The 24,859-nt window shown below is 43.1% G+C and overlaps 1 protein-coding gene across 6 annotated transcripts; it reads right to left on the bottom strand.

Moving 5' to 3' along the window:
- Positions 1–9,756: 9,756 nt before the first annotated feature.
- LOC121643932 lies at positions 9,757–21,158 on the bottom strand. 6 transcript variants are annotated; one of them, XR_006011195.1, is made up of 6 exons: positions 14,809–15,228; positions 13,935–13,997; positions 11,576–11,713; positions 11,351–11,426; positions 11,103–11,144; positions 9,757–10,360 (listed from the first exon to the last, which is right to left on the bottom strand). XR_006011195.1 is itself a non-coding variant. In XM_041991559.1 (4 exons), the coding sequence occupies exon 1, from the start codon at positions 20,903–20,905 to the stop codon at positions 19,928–19,930; it is 978 nt and encodes a 325-aa protein (XP_041847493.1). In that variant the 5' UTR covers positions 20,906–21,158; the 3' UTR covers positions 9,757–10,360; positions 11,103–11,144; positions 11,351–11,423; positions 19,766–19,927. The 6 variants fall into 6 exon arrangements, 1 of the variants encoding a protein (XP_041847493.1); XR_006011192.1 differs by lacking the exon at positions 11,576–11,713 and having other exon boundaries at positions 11,351–11,423; positions 14,809–15,224; XR_006011193.1 differs by lacking the exon at positions 11,576–11,713 and having other exon boundaries at positions 14,809–15,224.
- Positions 21,159–24,859: the final 3,701 nt, after the last annotated feature.

Below are 24,859 nucleotides of genomic sequence, written 5' to 3' on the forward strand. Positions count from 1 at the left end.
CGGTTATCGGACAGGATCACACATTGAAAATGTGTTGTTCAAAAGAGAAATCCGGATTCTAAGATCAGCTTGGATCATGTAATCCAATCCTGGGGGGTGTTCCATGAAGCTGGATGAAGGGAAAGCCGGACTTATCCTGGTAAATCTGGCTCATTTAATCCAGACTTCTGTTCCATCAACATGGTTTATGTGAATGCCACTGAGTAACCATGGTAACCGATGAACCAGAACCAGCCTGCTCAGGGCAGGCTAACGTTTAGCTTAGCTGTGTCTCAAAGCTCTGATACAGACTCCATAAAGAAAGCTCCACCTGGTAGAGCTGCTCCACCTCATTCTGGTATAAAACAAGAAACAGCTGTTATTACATCACTACTTTGTCTGGAATAATCAATAAATCTGTCAGCAGCAGTTTAACTAAAGAAACACGACTATACACGTACTGAACATGAAATAAAAAGAACATGGTATTCATTTAAACTAATTAACACCTTATTAACCCTCCCCAGGTTCAGGAACCCGACCTCCACTGCCTCTGGTTGGCTACCAGTAAAACTGGGATCAGCTGAGCCCCGTCCATACAGACCGAGGGTGTTTAAAGAGAGAGAGAGAGAAAGCTGGTCTAAAGAGATGGACGGAGAAAGATAGAGATAGATAGAGACAGGCTTCCTTTCTGGTTACCATGGCTTGGCCTTTTATTAATGACCCTGCAGAGGGCGCACGCTTCATTCAAAGCTCATTCAGACCACCAGACCCACGGTTTTCAGGGGGAGGACCACCAGTAGCAGTGGTCTCTGACGCTGTCTCGATCTCTGACGCTGTCTCGGTCTCTGACGCTGTCTCGGTCTCTGACGTTGTCTCGGTCTCTGACGTTGTCTCGGTCTCTGACGTTGTCTCGGTATCTGACTTTGTCGCGGTCTCTGACGTTGTCGCGGTCTCTGACGTTGTCTCGGTCTCTGACGTTGTCTCGGTCTCTGACGTTGTCTCGGTCTCTGACGTTGTCTCGGTATCTGACTTTGTCGTGGTCTCTGACGTTGTCGTGGTCTCTGACGTTGTCTCGGTATCTGACGTTGTCTCGGTCTCTGACGTTGTCTCGGTATCTGACTTTGTCGCGGTCTCTGACGTTGTCTCGGTCTCTGACGTTGTCTTGGTCTCTGACGTTGTCTCGGTCTCTGACGTTGTCTCGGTCTCTGACGTTGTCTCGGTCTCTGACGTTGTCTTGGTCTCTGACGTTGTCTCGGTCTCTGACGTTGTCTCGGTCTCTGACGTTGTTGGTCTCTGACGTTGTCTTGGTATCTACAGAGCAACATGTTTACAGCTCAACACGTTTAGAACAAACATTTCTTCAAAGATTCCTCCCACTCTGAGACATGTTCTGGTTCTTTATTGCTGCAGGTTCGCTTTGCTGGTAAGATGCTGCTGCTGGTGGAACAGAGTTATTGTAGCTCACACACACACACACACACACACACACAATAATATATTGACATTATATGATGATGCATATTGATTACTGGAGCATTAATAAACCGAGCAGGGCCAGTACATCTTATCCAGCAGTGACGTGCGGTCAGGAGGCAGCAGTACTCTGCCTCACCTCCAGGGGGCGTAGTTTCATGCTGGTGGATGAATAGTGAAATAAGAAGCTCTTTTTGTTCTTACGATGTAAATGTGACTCCAGAGGAGTCGGTGCTTCACCAGCCATGAACCCACCGCACGTCACTGATCTCCATCAGCTTTCTTTGTTCAGCTGCTGAGAAAATGAAGCTCTCGGTTTGCTCTCTTTTCCTGCTGCTCCTCTTTTCCACCGTCGACTAGTTCCTCAGGACCTCCCACATAACCAGGCCATGTAAGCCTCGCTGGGATTAGCTTCAGTTAGATGCAGCTGGAATGTGTTCGGTAGAAGAAGAACCATAGCACCAACCGGCAAACAGCATGGACGAGGACATACAGGACGAGGGAATGATGGAGGTCTTGGGACTATTGTTAACAGAAAAAGACAGAACTGAAAAAACTACCAGACTGGACTTTGTTTACTTCCTTTTTTCCCAGCCAGCTCGCTCTCTGATTGGCTACCTTCCATACTACGTCACCATCCGATGCGCGAGTCGTCGGCCTGGAACATGTAGCTGTGATGGATGCTGCCATAAAGAGGACGACAGATAAACATCGATAAAGAAGTAAAAAATGTTTAGAACAACAAAATAAAAAAATTCTGTCAGTCTTTTCTTTATTTTTAGTTCATTTTTAACATGTGTTTTTTAATTAGGAGTCTGGAGCATCACAACTTTTTTTTTTTTTTTTATAACATATGTTTATTGAATTTTGAATTTTCATAACACACACAACAAGAGAGAAGAAGAAAAAAAAAAAAAAAAAAAAAAAAACATAGAACATATGATTGGCTCACATATCTAAATTGAAACCCATACAGGCTAGAGATTCAGAGGTCATCCTATCTTAATAGGACAGGCAAATTAAAAGGTACATCAAATACACCACTATACAAGACACATTAGCAAGGTCCGATGATGGTTTGTCAGACAGTAAAGTGTTACAAGGCAGGGCATCCATAGTTGCTATGCAAGCCCTCTTAGAAGTATGGAAGAGATATTCAAACCAATATAACATAGAAACGGTTCCCATGTTTTATGGAAAACATCCTCTTTGCTATGTAGTTTACATGTCAGATAGTCCAAAGCAACATAGTCAAGTATCACCCTTTGCCATTGAGCCCTAGTGGGAACCTTATCTGTTGTCCAGTTCAAGAGAATGCATTTTCTAGCACAGAAGGCAAGTATTTGATGAAGCTTTCTTTTACATTTATTTGTGATAGATAAGTCAGAGACGCCAATTAGCAAGTGTAAGGGATTATTACTTATATTAGAAGATAGAATCCTGTTAATTTCCTGCCCAACGACCCACCAAAACTGCTGTACTTTTCCACACTGCCAGAGGCAATGTGTAAGACTACCAATTTCTATTTTACATTTGGGACATAGTGGGGATGAATTGGGATTGAATTTATGATGTTGGGAGGGGGATATGTGGGCTCTGTGTAGGACCTTTAATTGCAGGGCTCTCACTCGACTGCACACACTCAGCATCTTTGCATTCTTCCATGCATCCTCCCAGTCTTCATCTGCCACCTTAACATTAAGTTGTTTTTCCCATACGCTCCTCAGAGAGAGAGTGTCGGTGGTTTTATATTCCTTAAGGATGTCATAGAAAAGGCTAATGGACACGGCAGATTTCTGTACAAAGAGCTGTCTTTCGACACGTGAAACATCTTGACATTTAAGAATTGTAGTATTTTTCGTGATGAAGTTTCTTAATTGTAGATATCTAAAGAAATCCTGTTGCTGAACATCATATTTCCCTTTTAACTGACTAAAAGACATCACAGTTGAATCTGCTAAGAGTTTGTGTAATGTGGATATCCCTTTATGTGCCCAAATTCTGAAGTTATTGTCCATCATTCCAGGGGGGAAATCAGGATTGTCGCATATTGGGGTGAAGACAGAGGTGAAGTGTGATCTTCCTTCCAATTTCCTTACGACTTGCCATGCTTTTACTGTATTAGTTGTAACTGGATTAGAACATGCAGACTTCAGGTGTGCACTCTTTCTAATAAACAGAAGGTTACACAAAGGGTATTTGGACATTGAGCTTTCTAAATCCAACCAGAGAGATGCAGGGTTATTACATATCCAGTCAGCTATAGTGCGCAGATGCGCACCAAGCTGAAACTTTCTAATGTCTGGGAGATCAACACCACCCTCCAAGGAGGGCAAGCATAGTGTAGCCAATTTAATGCGAGGTTTTTTCTTGGACCATATAAAAGAACTAAACCAGCTATTTAGCTGTTTGATGGTCTTATGGGCAAACATAACTGGGATCATTTGTATTGGGTAAAGTAACCTGGGAAGGATGCTCATTTTTAGCAGCGCAACACGACCTAACCAGGAAATTGGGAGAGAATTCCATCTCTCAAGATCCAGCCTTATACGCTCAAATATGGGCGGGAAATTTGCTTTATATAATTGATCATAGGACGGTGTAATATGTAACCCCAGATATACAAAGCCTCCTGGTGACCATTTAAAAGGGAAAGGAGACGGAGATTTAGGCATGTGTTTCAGACTACCCAGTGGCATCACTTCTGATTTATTAAAATTAATTTTATAGCCAGAAAAACTCCCAAATTTATTGATGGTGTAAATAAGAGCTGGGATAGATATCCCAGGTTCAGTCAGAACAATCAGGACATCGTCAGCGTACAAGGTGATCTTGTGTTGTCGTGATCCGCTGGCAAGACCATGTATATTTACATTTGACCTAATCGCTTCAGCAAGAGGCTCAATAGCCAGGGCAAAAAGCAGAGGGGATAGGGGACATTCCTGCCTTGTGCCTCTGAGAATGTCAAAATTAGGGGAGCACCGTCCATTGGTAAGCACTGCCGAGAGGGGATTTGTATAAAGAAGTTTTATCCAATTTATAAATTTTTCACCCAGGTCAAATTTATGCAATGTATAGAACAGGTATGGCATTTCCACACGGTCAAATGCCTTTTCAGCATCTACAGAGAGCACCAGACCATCCAGAGACTGCTGTTGGAAGGCTTGGATTGTATTAAGTAATCTGCGCACATTATTGTATGAATGGCGGCCTTTAATGAATCCGGTTTGATCATTGTTTATTAGAGTAGGAAGTACTTTTTCCAGTCTTGTTGCCAAAATTTTCGAGAGGAGTTTCAGGTCTACATTTAATAGAGAAATGGGCCTGTACGATGCACAGTCTTCCGGGGCTTTGCCTTTTTTTCAGGATTAGGGAGATGTGTGCTTCTCTAAGGGACCGCGGTAAAGTGCCCCTCTTAAAGGAGTCGTTAAACATATCCAAAAGAGGGTCAATCAGTAAATCATGAAGTTCCTTGTAAAATTCGCTACTGAACCCATCCGGTCCAGGGGCTTTTCCAGATTGTAATCCTTTAATAGCATCAAAGACTTCTTTCTTGGTTATTGGAACTTGGAGAGATGTTTTCTGATCCGCAGACAAACTGGGAAAGTTAAGAGAGGAGAAAAAATCATCCATTTTTCTAGTTTCATCAGCTTCTAATTCAGATTTATATAAATTTTCATAGAAAGTTTTAAATATATTGTTAATCGTTATGGTGTCAAAAGCCTGTTTACCTGAACTGTCCTTAACTGAAGAGATGATTCGAGACTCTGTTTTTTTCTTTGTCAAATGTGATAAATATCTTCCTGCCTTATCTCCATGTTCATACATTTTTTGTTTGGCAAGCCTGATTTTACCTTCTGCATTTTTTGTCAATAGTAAGTTCAAGGCAGATCTAAGTGCAGAGATTTCTTTAAGCCTCTGAGCAGATGGGTTTTTAATATATTCTTTTTCCAGACATTCAAGTTTAGATTCTAAGATTTTTCTTTGTTCATTTTGTCTTCGCCTTTTGGTGGACATGTAAGACATAATAAGACCCCGTGAAAAAGCTTTTGATGTTTCCCACAGCAATGAGGGGTCATTAGTAGAGGCTGAATTAATGGACAGGAAGGACTGGAATTCCTCTCTAAAGTAGGATATGAATTTCTGGTCTGTCAGGATTGAAGAGTTAAACCTCCAGTATTTAGTTTGGTTTGCTGAGTAGCCTAAATTATACTGCATGAATACAGCAGCGTGGTCAGAAATTACTATATTCCCTATAGAGCAGGATATAACTGATGACAACATAATTTTTGGAAGGAAGAAATAATCAATCCTGGTATAGGACTTGTGAGCATTAGAAAAAAAGGTAAATTCTTTATCAGCCATGTGCTGGGCTCTCCAAACATCTACGTAATCCAGGTCCTCACAAAGTGCTGAAACAATTTTAGCTTGATGTGAGGGAGATAATTTTCCAGGAGGGGATTTATCCATGATGGGATTTAAATGACAATTAAAATCTCCTCCAATGAGCGTGTTTCTAACATTAAGGTCTATCACTTTAGAGAAGGAAGTGGTCAGTAACTCGCTTGGGTACCCTGGTGGGTTGTAGATATTCATAATAACAATTTCTTCTCCGTAGAGTGTGCCCCTGACAATCACATAACAACCTGTTGTGTCTTTTATGCAATTTAGTAATTTAAATGGTAAATTTTTCTGGATTAAAATTGCCACCCCTCTACTCCTTGAAGAAAAGGAGGAAAAAAAAACCTGTCCAAAGCCTCCCTGCTACAACTTCAAATGTTCACTGTCGTTCAGATGGGTTTCTTGCAACAGCACAACATCAACACATTCCTTTTTTAGGTAGGTTAGAATCATTTTCCGTTTAACAGGGGTATGAACACCATTCACATTCCAGGTACATAGCTTTAAAGCTGACATAGTTACTCAACACAAAATAAAGTGAAGCCTGAACATGTATAGCCTGTAAAGAAAACTAACAGATTGAGCCAAATAGAACCAAAACATCACACTATAACAATTATAACAAAAAACGATGCATCTGTGACACATCTTGGCCAACACTGGCCTGGAACGTAAACACTATATGCTTCCTAAAGTAGGGAGCTCAAGTGAGAGGGTTCTCTAGCAACAAAAGAAAGATATCCTTCCGAGAGCACGGGAGGCACTGCGTATCTTGAACCTACGAAGCTAACCTTTTCATTGCACCAGTCGCAATGTAACGCATCCGCTGCCCAACTGAGTGACAGAAGTCCGACAGACTCACTTATAAAGAAGCTTACAAGTCTATGCTCACCCGTCATCACGGGGAGGGGGGTCCTCCCCTCAGGTGGAGGACGTATTTCTCGACCGCGGCTGGCTCATGGAATATCTTTGTGGATCCGCGACAGGTGACTCTCAGTGATGCAGGGTAGACGTAGCGGTAGTCCGCACCAAGCTCTCTTAGCTGTCTTTTCACGGCATCGTATCCCTTTCTTCTACGCAGTACGGAAGCAGAAAAGTCTTGGAATATCATGACCGTTGCATCTCCATGTTTCAATGTTTTGTTCTTCCGTCCCATCTCCCACGCCGCGTTCATAACACGCTGTTTGTCCTGATAGTTATGGAACCTGACTATCACGGGCCGCGGTCTCTGGGTGGAAGGGGGCTTTGGGGCCAGCGACCGGTGTGCTCTTTCCAGCTTCACCCGACCCGTCCTCGTTTCGATGTGGAGAAGTTGTGGAAACCAGGTCTCGAAGAACTGAGTCGGGTCTTTTCCCTCAGCCTCTTCTGGAAGCCCAACTATGCGGACATTTTTACGTCGTCCCCTGTTTTCCAGGTCGTCAGCTCGTTCACTCAGCTCACACACCATCTTCTCTAGTGTTTTCACTTTCCCCTCGACCGGGCTAGTGGCATCTTCCAGCGTCGAAATCCTCTGTTCAGCCTCAGTCAGACGCATATCATGGTTGTCGAGCTCCTCCCGATGTATTTTCAGAAGCTCTGACAATGGGCTTAGCTTTTCGTCAATAACTCTGGAGATGTTGGCCGTTATTTCCCCTACGGCTTCACGAAGTGCCGTTAAGTTAGCATCTACACTAACGTTAGCTATCGGGCTAGCTCCAGAGCAAGCATTGCCTGTCGGCTCGGTGTGCTCCATTTCATTTCCAGCTTGCGTTTTCTTGCGTGGCATGTCCCCAGACTGTTTCAAAAAGTAACTGTCAATGCTCATGTTAGGTTAGCAGACCATGAAAAGGGCTTAAGTACTGCTTCCGCAGGGTTAAGTGAACAAATCAACGTGTAAGCGCACCAGCACTCCCGAACACGACCTTCCCTCACGCCGCCATCTTGAAAACCCCATCACAACTTTTTATTTATCAAACTTTTTATTGGGTAAAGTTCAGGTCACACAGTCTGAACTCTCCCACACGGACACCTGTTAACATGAAGAGGGTTGGATAGAAATGGAAGGCGTGTACATTAAGAACAACAACAACATGGACAATAAACTGTATAACTCTGAGTGGAATTAGTAAACAAAAAGGTAAAAAAGAAGACAGTAAATAATGAAAAATAAAAATCAACAGCAGGAACCTGGTTGGTGGAGTCTGACCTGTAGCCAAGCTGAAATATCTTCACTAGACTTTTAACTTTTTAAATATTTCCTCCACACTCTTCATTAACAGACGTTACTGTGACAGTAAACCAGCAGGATCCTCCAGCAGCAGCTTTTACGTTTCATTTCCAGCCTGGTCATGAAACAGAGCTGAACGTCGTCTGAATGCAGCTGCTGCTGCTGCGAGACGACCAAGCCTCGTATGAGAGTGTCTGCAAACTCCCTTCATTCACCTCCGTCTCCAAAAGTCTCCAATAAAACCAGAAAAACTTGCTAGAGGGTCTGAAAACTCGCTAAATACAGCCACAAAGTCGGTAAATACAGCCACAAAGTCGGTAAATACAACCACAAAGTCGCTAAATACAGCCACAAAGTCGGTAAATACAACCACAAAGTCGCTAAATACAGCCACAAAGTCGCTAAATACAGCCACAAAGTCGCTAAATACAGCCACAAAGTCGCTAAATACAGCCACAAAGTCGCTAAATACAGCCACAAAGTCGCTAAATACAGCCACAAAGTCACTAAATACAGCCACAAAGTCGCTAAATACAGCCACAAAGTCGCTAAATACAGCCACAAAGTCGCTAAATACAACCACAAAGTCGCTAAATACAGCCACAAAGTCGCTAAATACAGCCAGAAAGTCGCTAAATACAGCCACAAAGTCGCAAAATACAGCCAGAAAGTCGCAAAATACAACCACAAAGTCGCTAAATACAGCCACAAAGTCGGTAAATACAACCACAAAGTCGCTAAATACAACCACAAAGTCGCTAAATACAACCACAAAGTCGGTAAATACAGCCACAAAGTCGGTAAATACAGCCACAAAGTCGGTAAATACAACCACAAAGTCGGTAAATACAACCACAAAGTCAGTAAATACAGCCACAAAGTCGCTAAATACAGCCACAAAGTCGCTAAATACAGCCACAAAGTCGCTAAATACAACCACAAAGTCGCTAAATACAACCACAAAGTCGCTAAATACAACCACAAAGTCGGTAAATACAGCCACAAAGTCGGTAAATACAGCCACAAAGTCGGTAAATACAACCACAAAGTCGGTAAATACAACCACAAAGTCAGTAAATACAGCCACAAAGTCGCTAAATACAGCCACAAAGTCGCTAAATACAGCCACAAAGTCGCTAAATACAACCACAAAGTCGCTAAATACAGCCACAAAGTCGCTAAATACAACCACAAAGTCGCTAAATACAGCCACAAAGTCGCTAAATACAGCCACAAAGTCGCTAAATACAGCCACAAAGTCGCTAAATACAACCACAAAGTCGCTAAATACAACCACAAAGTCGCTAAATACAACCACAAAGTCGCTAAATACAGCCACAAAGTCGCTAAATACAGCCACAAAGTCGCTAAATACAGCCACAAAGTCGCTAAATACAACCACAAAGTCGCTAAATACAACCACAAAGTCGCTAAATACAACCACAAAGTCGCTAAATACAGCCACAACGTCGCTAAATACAACCACCAAGTCGCTAAATACAACCACAAAGTCGCTAAATACAACCACAAAGTCACTAAATACAACCACAAAGTCGCTAAATACAACCACAAAGTCGCTAAATACAGCCACAACGTCGCTAAATACAGCCACCAAGTCGCTAAATACAGCCACCAAGTCGCTAAATACAACCACAAAGTCGCTAAATACAGCCACAAAGTCGCTAAATACAACCACAAAGTCGCTAAATACAGCCACAAAGTCCCTAAATACAACCACAAAGTCACTAAATACAACCACAAAGTCACTAAATACAACCACAAAGTCGCTAAATACAGCCACAAAGTCCCTAAATACAGCCACCAAGTCGCTAAATACAACCACAAAGTCACTAAATACAACCACAAAGTCACTAAATACAACCACAAAGTCGCTGAATACAACCACAAAGTCCCTAAATACAACCACAAAGTCACTAAATACAACCACAAAGTCGCTGAATACAACCACAAAGTCGCTACGCTGGCAACACTGAGGAATAATAAATTCCCCCAAGACCCGCCTCTTTCCACACATTAGCCAATCACAGTGCTCGTTCATCCCCGCTCAAACACAAATTGGTTGTCGTCTTCTTCGTTGGTGTTTGTCTGCTTTTCTCGTAATAAAGTTAGTTTGAGTCAAACCAGCAGCTGATTTGTTTTTACTGAACTACTGGGCTGAAGAGGGAGCAGAAGGTTATTAGCGACCAAATAAATTATATTCATCCTGCCGTCGCGGCGACGCAGTCGTCCATCCCGTCGTCGCGGCCGTTCATCCCGCCGTCGCGGCCATTCATCCCGCTGCAAAAGAACATAAGATCAGCCAATAAAACAGTAAAATAAGCAGAGAAAGAAAATCACATAAACCAACATCTAGTGCTAAAAACACGCGTTTTGAGCAGCGATTAAAACCCAGTGAAGACGCCTCCTGAGGACGTGGAGGGAGCTGGTTCCAGTCTGGGTCCAGCTACAGGCCGTGTCCTCCTGGTTGAGAGGTTAAAAGGGACGGCCTGCTGGCCAGAGGGCAGGGGACGGTGGGAACGGATAATCATTTAAAATGGCCTCCAGAACGAACGGGCAGCCAATGAGGCGAAGCCCGGAGTAGTGCTCTGGTTTTTAGGGCCGGTTAGAGGTGGAGCTGCAGCCGATCAAGGTTGTCTGAGCCCAGCAGGGCGAGCGTGCAGCGTCTGAGCCAGTAGAGAGAAAAGCCTGGATTAAACCTGGAGATGAAGGAACCAGTCTGGACCACCCAGCTGGTTTTAGGGAGCCAGTTAAGAGCTCCAGGTCCAGCGGAGCCTTGGAGGTGCTGCTGGGCAGAACGCCAGCCTGCAGCAACCAGAACATCCGCTCTGTGTGGGTCATGTGACCGCGGGCCAGTCAGCTGGTCTGGGATCAGCACTACGCTTCGGTCGGTCTTTGTCAGCGCGCCACGCTCTCAGAACTCACTGCTCGGCGGCGGCACTACAATTCGGCCTTTTGTTTACATCATCTCCCAGCATACACTGCGGCTGGCCCCGCCCACTGGCTAATACCACGGTCTCACCTGTGAGTCGGCAGGTCACCGTCGGAGCTCTGTGGAGGTTACCTGAGGGACAGAGACATCTGGTTAGGAACAATATGGAGCACAGAACCAAAACCAAAACCAGAACTGACCGGGTCAGAACACGCTTCAGTCCGATTATGTCACAGCCCCGCCCGTGTGAACAGACTGCAGGGGGTGGGGCTTCAGTCGGCCTTTTATTACATCATACCAGACAGAGTAACAGCTCACACACACACACCTGGACTTACCTGCAGTCAGCTCAGGAGGGGTGGGGCCAGATGGAGGAGAGGGGCCAAGACCAGGTGATCCATTAACCAATCACTGCTGAGAAAGATGAGAAACGACGTCACAAACAGGCTCATCTCCATGGAAACAGTGACAGAATGGAAACATCATGGCTGCCATCCATCAGCTATTAGATCACGGGACTCAAACACAGCAGCTGATTGGTCCAGATGATCACACCTGTCTACCTGTTCAGTGTCAGGCTGGTAGAGCGACTAACTGGACCCAAGTCTGGATCGTGTTCTCAGCACATCGGCAAGGATGAAGCAGGAAGTTGTGGCTTCCACTTTTCCCGATGAACGGATGGTTTGAACGGCTGACACGGACTGGGTTTAAAAAAATAAAATAAATAAAAAATTTAATCAGCGACTTCAATCGATCCAAATAAATAAATCCAATATCGATTCATAAAACTTAAGGATCAATTTTTTTACGCCCTCATTTCCGGTAACGTGACCCTACTCTCACGTGACTTACCGAGGCTCGGCGGGAGCTTAGCATATAGACACACCTGGGTTCCAGTGCCGCCTCCGTCCAATCGGCTTCTCCTGCCGAGATGATGTCACATTCGAATGTTTTCATTCAACAGTGTGGATTACATTCCCCTGTAAACTATTTAGCAGCGTATTAAAGCTCACATTAGCAGCTAACGCTAAGACCGCAGCACTCACATTAGCATCTAACGCTAAGACCACAGCACATTAGAAGCTAACACTAAGACCGCAGCACTCACATTAGCAGCTAACGCTAAGACCGCAGCACTCACATTAGCAGCTAACGCTAAGACCGCAGCACTCACATTAGCAGCTAACGCTAAGACCCCAGCACTCACATTAGCATCTAACGCTAAGACCACAGCACTCACATTAGCATCTAACGCTAAGACCACAGCACATTAGAAGCTAACGCTAAGACCGCAGCACATTAGCAGCTAACGCTAAGACCGCAGCACTCACATTAGCAGCTAACGCTAAGACCACAGCACATTAGAAGCTAACACTAAGACCGCAGCACTCACATTAGCAGCTAACGCTAAGACCACAGCACATTAGAAGCTAACACTAAGACCGCAGCACTCACATTAGCAGCTAACGCTAAGACCACAGCACATTAGAAGCTAACGCTAAGACCGCAGCACATTAGCAGCTAACGCTAAGACCACAGCACATTAGAAGCTAACACTAAGACCGCAGCACTCACATTAGCAGCTAACGCTAAGACCACAGCACATTAGAAGCTAACACTAAGACCGCAGCACTCACATTAGCAGCTAACGCTAAGACCGCAACACTCACATTAGCAGCTAACGCTAAGACCACAGCACATTAGAAGCTAACGCTAAGACCACAGCACATTAGAAGCTAACGCTAAGACCGCAGCACTCACATTAGCAGCTAACGCTAAGACAGAGCCTGACAGATCGGTGCTACGACAGAATCGTCATCCACCCCCTCCTCCTCATCCAAGGCCAAGAGACAGCGAAATGAGGATTCACCACCAGGGGACGACTCAACGGACCTTCTGATCGCGACAGATAACTGCGTGGTTTTGATGCGTGTGAGCCTGGTGGAGATTCTCCACGATGAGTTCCAGGAGTCACATGAATTAGGGCTGCTCGATTATGGGAAAAATGATAATCACGATGATAAGTGGTAGGTTTGGGGGGGGGGGGTGACATTTGAAGTGTTTAGTTTACTCTAGTAATGCCGACTAGTTTCTTTCCACCAGGTCCCCATAGCTATTGTTTGTCTCAGACCAGCAGCAATGTTCTGCCTGGTGTGATCTGGAAAAAAATAGTCTGGAGACGTTTCATTTTCACGTTGAAATCCGCGTCAATAAAAGGTAGCGAGACATTTCTATACGGCTTTACCACAGGTCCGTAGCGGTGGCGAAACATCGGACTGTCACCACGTCTTTCACACACCCTCACTACACTCATCATACAGGGAAGAAAGAGACAGTCCACTAACATGGTGGTGAGACAGCAGTGATGCCGTTTGTCCAAAGTGTTGATGAGTTTCTTAAATCCCGGATTGTTCTCTGTGTTAATTGAGAAAAAAGTTCTGTTTATAACGTTTGTCTCTCTGTGACTCTGGGAGCTGGTGGATTATTTAGTTGCAACTCACAAAAATTGAACATTTTTCCATTTTTTTGTGTTGCGTCGCAAGTCCCCGTGTGCACGTCTGCGTGCACGAACGCAACATTTTACATGCACAACTGTCGACTGTCGCTTGGCTGGAGGAGGGCAGCGATTTTCGCTTCCTCGCACAAGTTTACATAGAAAATGACGGAGAAGGAGCGACGCCGCCTCCCGTGTGTCCAGGTGTCTGCAACTCGTTCTGAATAAAACTAAAGCGGTCGGGGCTGTGGGAGGAGTCTGCAACAGTGGGAGGAGTCTGCAGCAAAGCGCTGCAATGACAGCTGCGCTCGATTTGAAAACAGCACAAATTGAAGGACAAAAAAATAATCGGACCATTTCATTTTTATGATTGTTCAAAACCCAGATCGTGATTGCGATTAAAATTCTTTTACTTGCGCAGCCCTTACATGAATCACTGGAATTCAGCCAGAAGCAGGTGGAAACCGCCTCACCGAGCAGTTGACCCGAAGCTGAAGGGAAAGAAACAAACCAGAGAAGAAGAGGGTCAGGAAGGTAACAAAAAAGCAGAAGAATTAAGACAAGGACAACTGTAGAAATTGTGGTGCTTTTGTAGAAAGACTACACGTGAGTGTTCAGGGCGTGTCGGGCGGTCGGAAACAACGTCCTAGTGGCGCGTCACCGCTGCTAAACGGTGTCTGAAACTGAGCTTGCGTGACTGAATCAGCGCTGCCCCCTAGTGGAGGAACTGACTTAACCATTGCACCGCAAAACACGCATGGAAGCAGGAGGCCGGCGAAGCAAGGCGTTTGAAACGGAAGTTGGTGTTTACACATGTAAGGGAGCACACGTGGGCCTTCATACCCATAAAGCTTTCTTTAGCACACACAGCAGCCAGACCGTCATCCTGCTGCTGGACCAGACCCACCCCATCAGTCTGTAGCAGAAAGCGTATTTTATTCCAGATATGTGGTCCAGATTCTTTATTTCCACGGTTCCAGTTTTATTTCTGTGTCAAACAGCAGCTATTCTGCTAAAGCTAGCTGGAAGCTTTTCCAGGTAGAGGTCCTGTAGCCTGTTGTCTGGCTTCTTAGAGAGAATTCCACTTATTCTGCGCACAGTAGATTTATCTTTACTTTTTCATGTTAGTATCACGAGACAGAAATAAAATAAACTCAAAAGACCCAGAAGGAGGCTTCACGTGGTTTTACACATTTACAATTGTCCCGGTTCCTGATTCAGACCTGGTCTTGTGATTTAAACACGTGGACCAGAGAACCGGGATCTTTGTCTGGTGTAAAAGCCTTTATTTCCGGTACATACCTGTACGGCTCTTGGTTCACATCCTCGCTGGCGGCAGCCACTGTGATAAGCCGCAATCAGTCTGCTCCTGGATGTAGCATCTGTTAGCATGTTAGCATCCACTCCAGGAGCCCGCGGGCCGCAGACAGGGGCCCGTTGTCCGCAGCCCGCGGACCGCAGACCGGAGCCCGTTGTCCGCAGCCCGCGGACCGCAGACCGGAGCCCGTTGTCCGCAGCACGCGGACCGCAGACCGGAGCCCGTTGTCCGCAGCACGCGGACCGCAGACCGGAGCTGCGAGATCCTCGGAGCTTCATCCAGGTCGTCTTTTCTCCGCAGAAACAGCAGAGTCTGTTTCTATTCGCGAATATCAGTCAGCCGCCATTTTGCTGCTCCCGCCAAGCAACTTCCACCTCCTCGTGCTTAGGGATGTTATGCTCGAGCCGTCTGCTAGATCACGTGTCGAGCATGTGACACGGAAGTGTTGTGAGCATTGATTCAGCATGCCAAAAGTCACGTGATAGACCAAACGAGGCCTCGTTACGTCGTCATCGCGTATCGAGCAGCACGCGGGATCTTTGAAGGGGCGGGGCTTGTAAATCTCTCAGATTCCAAACACTGAGGAGATTTTTTTCAGAGGAGATTCTGTAGCGATTGTGCGACATTACATTTTGAAAATAAATTAGGAAAAGCATCACATCAGCATGAGCTTATATTGGATCAGATTTTTTTTTTTTCTTTTTTTTTTTATTGAAGCATTGAAGCATATAAAAATGTACATAGAACACTGTAGTAACAACAGCCGCCAGGGGGTTACATACATTTAGAGGCTGTAATTCAGAGTCACACAGTTATAAAAATACATTAAAGAAAGCACATATGTTAAGGGTCTTAATGGCTTTCATATTTGTTGAATTTTTAATAGTTATAATATATTGCTTGGCTTCATTATTAAACACGGGAAATAATGGTTTCTGATTAGTGTAACGACATTTATGGATGTGCCATTTGGCTAAATAGATAATAAGATTAATGATATAGAAGTGTTGACTTTTTTCAAATGGAAAGTCAGTGAAGCCAAACAATATATGCTCAAAACAAAGTGAAAAGAGAGGCTCGATATGAGTAGATATAAAGGTACAGACATCTTCCCAGAATTTAGTAGATAAGGGGCATGACCAAAACAAATGAAATACATCCTCAGGGTAAATTTCACAGAGTGAACACATAACATCAATGTCTTTTTTGAATCGTTGTAAATAAACTTTTGAGGGGTAAAACCTGTGAATTATTTTGTAAGATACTTCCTTAGTTGTATTGTTGATTAAGTATTTGGCAGGTAGGTTCCAGATCTTTTCCCAATCAAGGTTATCAACAAGGGAGTTCCAATAAGCTACCACATATGGAACTGATACAACATCTCTCTGAAACAATGAGCGTACACGGCGATTGCTGTCACGAGTAGAAGAAAAACATATTGGTCCAATTTCAAGTCTGTTCAGATCAATTGGTAACAAGGTTTGACTTTGTCCCGCTATAGAATTAAATAGCATAATTACTCCATTGGGGATTGCATTTCTGATAATATTAAACTCTTTAATAGGAAGTAAGATGCTATATTTTTGGGTGAATTCTTCATAAGTCATTAAAGATCCATCAGAGTTAAACAGTTGATGGACTAAGAGAATGTTGTGGGAGAACCAGGAAGGATAGAATAAACATTTGTTTCTGAATAAGATGTCTTTGTTGTTCCATATGTAGTATCTATGTGGGGAGAAATTATGTTTGTAAATCATTGACCATGAGAGAAGCATCTGTTTGTGAAAGTAGGAAAGTTTCGCAGGTAATTTTTCAGCTTTGTAATTACAGAAAAGAAGAAAATCTAAACCACCTAATTTAGAGAAAATAAAATTTGGTATAAAGTTCCAAATTGAGGATGGTCTCTTAAAGAATTGTCTGAGCCAGTTTATTTTAAATGTATAGTTTAAAGTGTAAAAGTCTAAGAAGTTAAGGCCACCTTTATCATATGGATTCATTATCACTGATTTTTTTATGTAATGGTTTTTATTCCTCCATACAAAGTTAAACAGCATCTTATCAATCTTTTTTAAGACCTTTTGATTCACCTGAAGAGATAGAGCAGCGTATGTAAGACGAGAAATGCCCTCAGCTTTGGTTAGTAAAGTTCTTCCTCTCAACGACAAATCTCTCTGCAGCCACTGATTAAGCTTCTTTCGGGTTTTGTCAATAATAGGATCAAAATTTAGATTGCATCTGGCTTCTCTATCTTTAGTTATGACAATTCCTAAATAGGTAATGGTTTCTTTCACTGGTATATTGCAGATAGACGGTGAGACACAAAGTTTTAGAGCAAGCAGTTCACATTTCTTAATGTTCAGACAGAGACCAGAAGCAGCAGAGAAAGTTTTTATGAGATCAATAGATAGCGGTATCTGAGAGGAATCTTTTAAAAATAAAGTTGTATCATCAGCCAATTTCCTTGTCTGCAATTGAGATACCCTTTAATGGACTAAGTTTTATAGAATCGGTAAGAAGCTGAGAGCAAAGTAAAAAGAGATAGGGTGAGATGGGGCATCCCTGTCTTATACCACGCTTAAGGGAGAAGCGAGGAGACGTTCCAGCTTGTAGTCTAATTGAGCAATTTCCGTCTGTATACATTGTTTTAATAGCCCTTCTGAAGTATGAGCCATAACCAAACTTCTCTAAGGCACTAAAAATGAAGTTATGTTCGAGCGTGTCAAACGCTTTGTAAAAATCTAGGAAAAGGATGAAGCTTTCATCATAGCAGAAATCTGAATAGTCTATTAGGTCTAACACTAGTCTAATGTTGTTGGAGATGTGTCTGTTTCTCATGAAGCCGGATTGAGTCTCATCAATTACATGATCTAGAACAGATTTTATTCTTTTCGCAAATATCGTTGCAAATATCTTGTAGTCATTATTTAGCAAACAAATAGGGCGCCAATTATCAATAAGTAATAAGTCCTTATTTGGTTTTGGTATTAAAGTTATGAGGCCTTGAGTTAAGGTAGGAGGAAGAGATTCATTACCAATACATTCTATGAAAAGATGGAGGAGAAAGGGTGCTAGCTGTTTAGAAGATGCTTTGTAGAATTCTGAGGTTATACCATCCGTGCCTGGAGACTTGTTGGGTTTGAGCTGATCAATAGCAGATATAATTTCCTGTAGCATCAAAGGTTTGTCACAAGATTCTTTCAAATCAATATCAATTGGTTTAGTTTTTGTGAGTGACCTAAGAAACTGATAAGCAGATTTTTCATTATATTTGGATTCATATAATTTTGTGTAAAATTCAGAGCAATATTTAGCAACTTTCTTTGGATCGTCAGTGATACCTCCATCAATGTTTAGTTTTTGTATTGTGTTGTTTTTAGCATGAGATTTTTCAAGACGAAAAAAATAGGCTGTATTCTGTTCTCCTTCCTCCAGCCATCTTCTTCTACTTCTAATAAATGCACCTTTGGCCTTTGACCTATAAATGTCATCTAATTTGTTTTGTAAACTGGTTAAGTGTTGACGTTCGTTTTCAGTTAAATTTTCAGGTATATTCTGAGTTAACGATGTAATTTCTGAAATTAAAGTTTCTTCTTCAGATTTTTTAGCCTTAGCAATAGAGCTTCCATATGTTCTTAAGAATTTTGATAATTCAAATTTTAGGAGTTCCCAATTATTACGAAATGAATTTTCTATTAGGGCTTTTTGCCAGAAGCGATTAATTAATGAGAGGACCATTACAGACACAGCTTCATGTTTTAAAATAGAGCTGTTCAATTTCCAATATGAGCTTCGGAGGCGAACATTAGGAATTAGGTAGATTACAATTGAGATTGCTTTGTGATCTGTTAATGGGGTAGCGAGAATATTAACATTTATATTATTACTATCAAGACAACTGGAAATAAGCCAAAAATCTATGCGTGATAATCTAGTCCCTGCTTTATTACTCCAAGTATATGCGTTCAAATGAGGATTTTTTTCTCTCCATATGTCAGTTAAACTGAATCTATGCATAAGTTGAGTCAAATTAGTAGACCCAGAAGAATTGGCATGTGGAGGCCACCGGTCTTTACAACCATCTAGAGCAACATTTAGATCCCCTCCCAACACAATTATGGCGTTTGGATATTTAGATAGCCAAAATAAAAAACGAGATTCCAAAAAATCAAGCAAATCATTATTCTCACATTTAGAGTTGTACCCATACACATTGACAAGCAAGATAAAAGTATCGTTAATATTAATAACCAAGATAAGAAAATGGCCTTTGGGGTCGCATTCAGAGTGTAGAGCGACTCCATTAAAGGAATTCTTTAAAATAGCAGCACCTGCTGCTCTTTCTGAGCCATGCGATAACCAAAAATCATTGCCCCATTGAGCTTTCCATAACTGTATGTCGTTCTTAACAGAATGTGTTTCCTGGAAAAAGGTAAAGTCTGTTTTTTGCTGCTTTGCAAACAAAAATAAGGCTTTTCGTTTAATATTCTGTCTCAACCCCCTGGCGTTAAGATAAAGAACAGAAAGTGACAAAGTAACTAAGAAGAACTTAAAGCAAGTGCTGTGAAAAGTAAAGTGCTTTGTTGCTAAATTACAGAGGACAGACTCCATCCCTTATAGTTAAGATCTTCTTTTTTTTTTTTTTTTTATAATTTCAAACAAATAAACAATCTCCTCCTGAGGTAGGAATTAATAAAGATAACTAGTCGCCCTAAATCGAAGAAGCATGGAGAGGCAAGCATAGATAAGTGCTAAAAGTAAACATTTCCCGTTATTTGTGGAATTCAACTCCCATAACAGTATTGATAAGGCATAGTGGGATCACCTGGAACTTAGGGATGGGTCTTCAGGAGATGAGCATAAGGAATAAAGTCAGCATTTACCATTATTTATACATTTTAACTCCTAACACAGTATTGGTAAGGCACAGTGGTATCACATCACCTGGAACTTAAGGAAGGGTCTTTAAGAGCCATCAGATGACCTTCAGCAAAGTAGTTGCTTCTTGTGAGGAGTACAGCAAGGTGTGAGGAGTTCGCACATAGAGAACTGGAGACTTGAGGGCAAAGAGAGGAAGATGCCGTCCAGACAGAGGTCACAGGAAGATCAAGTGTGGGAAGCTGCATCAGATGATGTGTCCATCTGGAACCGGTCAAGCTGTTCTGGACGTACCTCCTTTCCATCAATGATGACGCGGGTGCCAGCAAAGTGAGCCTTTTTTCCCTCTTTTCTCGCAGCTTCAATCAAAGGCCACAGCTTGTTACGTATTGCTTTGTCGTCAGTAGTTAAGTCTTCAGGGAACCTCAGCTTGTTGTTCTTGAGGTATTCACTTTTCTTTGCTGTTCTCCATAGTAGATCTCTTGTAGATCTGTTTGCAAAGCGGATAATGGTTGTCCTGGGCCGGTTTGTTGCCCCTTGGCTTCTTCCAAAGCGATGGGCAACATCAATACCATCCATAATTTTCTGCTGAGAGTCAGGTATCATGGTACAGCAGATGTTGGTAACTTTGGTCTTGATATCTTCTGGGTTCCCTTCAGGTACACCATGGAGTCTGAGGTTCCACCTCCGTCCGTATCTTTCAGCTTCATTAAGTTTAAGTTGCAAATCGGATATTTGCTGGTCAAATCTTTTACCGGCACTTTGGACCTCCTTCATGTCAGTCTTTAGTGAATCTACTTCAGCAAAGACAAAGTCAAAGGATTTCTTCAGGGCTTCGATGCTTACGGTGTTTCTGGCTATCAGGCTCTCCAGGTTATCCGCCCGCACATTAATCGCCGCCACAATGTTGCTCTGTAAATCTGTTAAGGAGATATCAGCTTTTTGTTTTTTTTCTCTTGGCTTGAGCGGAGTGTCAGGAGCGGACTCTGGCAGAGGAATCAGGTCGGCATCTTGACCAAAAGCTTGGGTTTCATAGGCTGCATAATCGTGCTCGGTACTAGCTACGGTAGCCGTGGCAGAGGCATTAGCAGCCGACGAGCCCGTCGGTATCTTGTTGGTATTTAAAGGTACTCCGAATATCATACCTTCTTTGTGGACAGGATGTGTTTTCTCTTTACGTTTGGTACCTTGTTTGTTTTGCTTCATGATGACGAAGATTGATGTTTCATATGCTGTCGCACGCTGGTGTAGCTAATAATAGCTTAGCTTGATCTGTGCGTCCTGGGCAGAGGGCGGTTAATTACGTATAAGAATACAAGTCCGTGTTTAAAAGGCTCGGAGACTGTTTATGGCCTTTTCATAACCACTTGGTGCAATAGAGTAGGTAACAGCGATCCGGTTGAGGGATAGAGTACAAAAACTCTGTTCAGCAACAGAAACTCACGTCTGACTCGGCCGCCATCTTGCGCCGCCTCTATTGAATGGGGAAACAAAACGTCTGCGCGAGACGCCGTTGCCATGGTAACTGCTGAAGGAGCTCGGAGTATGAGAGAAGGGCGGAGCAGGTGGTGCCTTCAACATCACAGGTAAGCTTAATTCCCCTTTCTTTATATAGATGTTTTTTAAATAGCCTTACAAAGAGCAGACTTTAAAGTTAATCATAAACTTCAACTAGAAGCATCAGAGGAAACGTCTCAGTCTACAGCTGCAGAAGAAAACCACCACCTGCAGGACCTTAGACACCAAGCTGGTTTCTGATCACCATACGCAGAGAATTTAATGATTTTAAACTTTAATTACAATTTTGTTCTTGTGTTTCTTTCAGGTGCAACCTCTCCAAAGCTGGAGAGGTAGTGTACCAGAAGAGGAGCAGACTGAAGCCTGACAGAAAATACGTTTTTAAATAAAAATCTATGACACATCACAAAATTACCAAAGTTTTTTTTCTCATAATACATTTCAAGATTCAAAGTGTCTTTGTCATTTGCACAGTATGGAAACAAGTTTCCCTGAACAATAAAAATCTTACTTTGCCGTCCATCCTGAATGCCATAAAACAATATAAAATAAAAATAAACAATTTGAAAAAAAACTAGATAGAAGATAAAAAAAAACTGAGTAAATAATCTATGTACATAAATGTGCAGTGAGCTATAAACTGTTGTTCCACATTTAACAACGATCAGCTATGCAAAAGAAAACGACTCATGAGGTAGACGATAACAATTTCTATTATAAATAATAAGACACATAAAACAGTAAACACTTTTATTACAACTGTATAAAATAACACAGTCACTACCCTCGTTACACAAACACTCCTTCCCTCATGCCTTCCCACTGAGTAACTACTATCATTACAGATTGGTTTACTTAAGTTACACCACAATTCTGTTACCTAAACAAATGTTACCTAATACCCCTCCTTGTTATTTATATGAACAACAGAAAATAAATATTCACTCGGATGGTAGATTACGTATCGTTTATTGAACACGTATTCAAAGTTGAGATAGGAATGACAGATGTGAGGTGTGAACGCTGTCCTTCTGATGCATCAGACTCCCACAGCCAGCAGATGGAGCTCTTTGGTTTGGTCAAATGATTCAGAACACTAAGCCATTTTCAAGCATTTGTGTCAAAGTTGGCTCGATGATTCATGAGGCCTCGCTTTCACCATCCCTCCTCGTGCTCTTTCTTCTTCTTCTTCTGGTGTTTCATGTTCTGCCCTCAGCGCCACCTACCGAGCGGCACAGTAACAACATCTCGGGGTCTTTTCATCACATCTGAATGTTTTTGCTTTTTTCCGTTTTTCCACGCCTTATAATGTGGATAAACGAGATTCTTTGATTGATTGAAAGTATTATTTGAACAAAAGACAAATGAAAAGCAGGAAAGCAAAAGTTATGTATAAAAGAAAGGAACAGGAACAAAATAAAGTCTGTCCAAAGCCATAGCTACACACCATCAACTGCCTCATAGTTATTTCTTACTTATATAATATCAAAATATATATGGATCAATATTAATAATAATAATAGTGCCATCATCAGTAATAGGAACAATACTATACCTATCAGTCACCAAAATGATCATTTAGTAACGACAATAATAATCATGTACCAGTAAAAATCACCACCATTCATTGTTATGCTGCTGGACGAGCATGTGCTCATATGATGAGGTAAATAAGTGAGTATGTGGACGTGTCCTGTGTTCGTCCTCCAGCTCGTTCCACAGTTTAACCCCCACACAGACACACACTTCCTGGATGAAGGGAAAGCCGGACTTATCCTGGTAAATCTGGCTCATTTAATCCAGACTTCTGTTCCATCAACATGGTTTATGTGAATGCCGCTGAGTAACCATGGTAACCGATGAACCAGAACCAGCCTGCTCAGGGCAGGCTAACGTTTAGCTTAGCTGTGTCTCAAAGCTCTGATACAGACTCCATAAAGAAAGCTCCACCTGGTAGAGCTGCTCCACCTCATTCTGGTATAAAACAAGAAACAGCTGTTATTACATCACTACTTTGTCTGGAATAATCAATAAATCTGTCAGCAGCAGTTTAACTAAAGAAACACGACTATACACGTACTGAACATGAAATAAAAAGAACATGGTATTCATTTAAACTAATTAACACCTTATTAACCCTCCCCAGGTTCAGGAACCCGACCTCCACTGCCTCTGGTTGGCTAACAGTAAAACTGGGATCAGCTGAGCCCCGTCCATACAGACCGAGGGTGTTTAAAGAGAGAGAGAGAGAAAGCTGGTCTAAAGAGATGGACGGAGAAAGATAGAGATAGATAGAGACAGGCTTCCTTTCTGGTTACCATGGCTTGGCCTTTTATTAATGACCCTGCAGAGGACGCACGCTTCATTCAAAGCTCATTCAGACCACCAGACCCACAGTTTTCAGGGGGAGGACCACCAGTAGCAGTGGTCTCTGACGTTGTCGTGGTCTCTGACGTTGTCTCGGTCTCTGACGTTGTCTCGGTCTCTGACGTTGTCTCGATCTCTGACGCTGTCTTGGTCTCTGACGTTGTCTCGGTCTCTGACGTTGACGTTGTCTCGGTCTCTGACGTTGTCTTGGTCTCTGACGCTGTCTTGATCTCTGACGCTGTCTTGGTCTCTGACGTTGTCTCGGTCTCTGACGTTGACGTTGTCTCGGTCTCTGACGTTGTCTCGGTCTCTGACGTTGTCTCGGTCTGTGACGCTGTCTCGGTCTCTGACGTTGTCTCGGTCTCTGACGCTGTCTCGGTCTCTGACGCTGTCTCGGTCTCTGACGTTGTCGTGGTCTCTGACGTTGTCGTGGTCTCTGACGTTGTCTCGGTCTCTGACGTTGTCTCGGTCTCTGACGTTGTCTCGGTCTCTGACGTTGTCGTGGTCTCTGACGTTGTCTCGGTCTCTGACGTTGTCGTGGTCTCTGACGCTGTCTCGGTCTCTGACGTTGTCTCGGTCTCTGACGTTGTCTCGGTCTCTGACGCTGTCTCGGTCTCTGACGTTGTCTCGGTCTCTGACGTTGTCTCGGTCTCTGACGTTGTCTCGGTATCTGACGTTGTCTCGGTCTCTGACGTTGTCTCGGTCTCTGACGTTGTCTTGGTCTCTGACGTTGACGTTGTCTCGGTCTCTGACGTTGTCTTGTCTCTGACGTTGTCTCGGTATCTGACGTTGTCTCGGTCTCTGACGCTGTCTCGGTCTCTGACGTTGTCTCGGTCTCTGACGTTGTCGTGGTCTCTGACGTTGTCTCGGTCTCTGACGTTGTCGTGGTCTCTGACGTTGTCTCGGTCTCTGACGTTGTCTAGGTCTCTGACGTTGTCTCGGTCTCTGACGTTGTCTCGGTCTCTGACGTTGTCTTGGTCTCTGACGTTGTCTTGGTATCTACAGAGCAACATGTTTACAGCTCAACACGTTTAGAACAAACATTTCTTCAAAGATTCCTCCCACTCTGAGACATGTTCTGGTTCTTTATTTCCACCTGCTGCAGGTTCGCTTTGCTGGTAAGATGCTGCTGCTGGTGGAACAGAGTTATTGTAGCTCACACACACACACACACACACACACACAATAATATATTGACATTATATGATGATGCATATTGATTACTGGATCATTAATAAACCGAGCAGGGCCAGTACATCTTATCCAGCAGTGACG

This window comes from Melanotaenia boesemani, chromosome 8 (assembly GCF_017639745.1).
Source record: "Melanotaenia boesemani isolate fMelBoe1 chromosome 8, fMelBoe1.pri, whole genome shotgun sequence".
In the NCBI taxonomy this organism is placed as follows: domain Eukaryota; kingdom Metazoa; phylum Chordata; class Actinopteri; order Atheriniformes; family Melanotaeniidae; genus Melanotaenia; species Melanotaenia boesemani.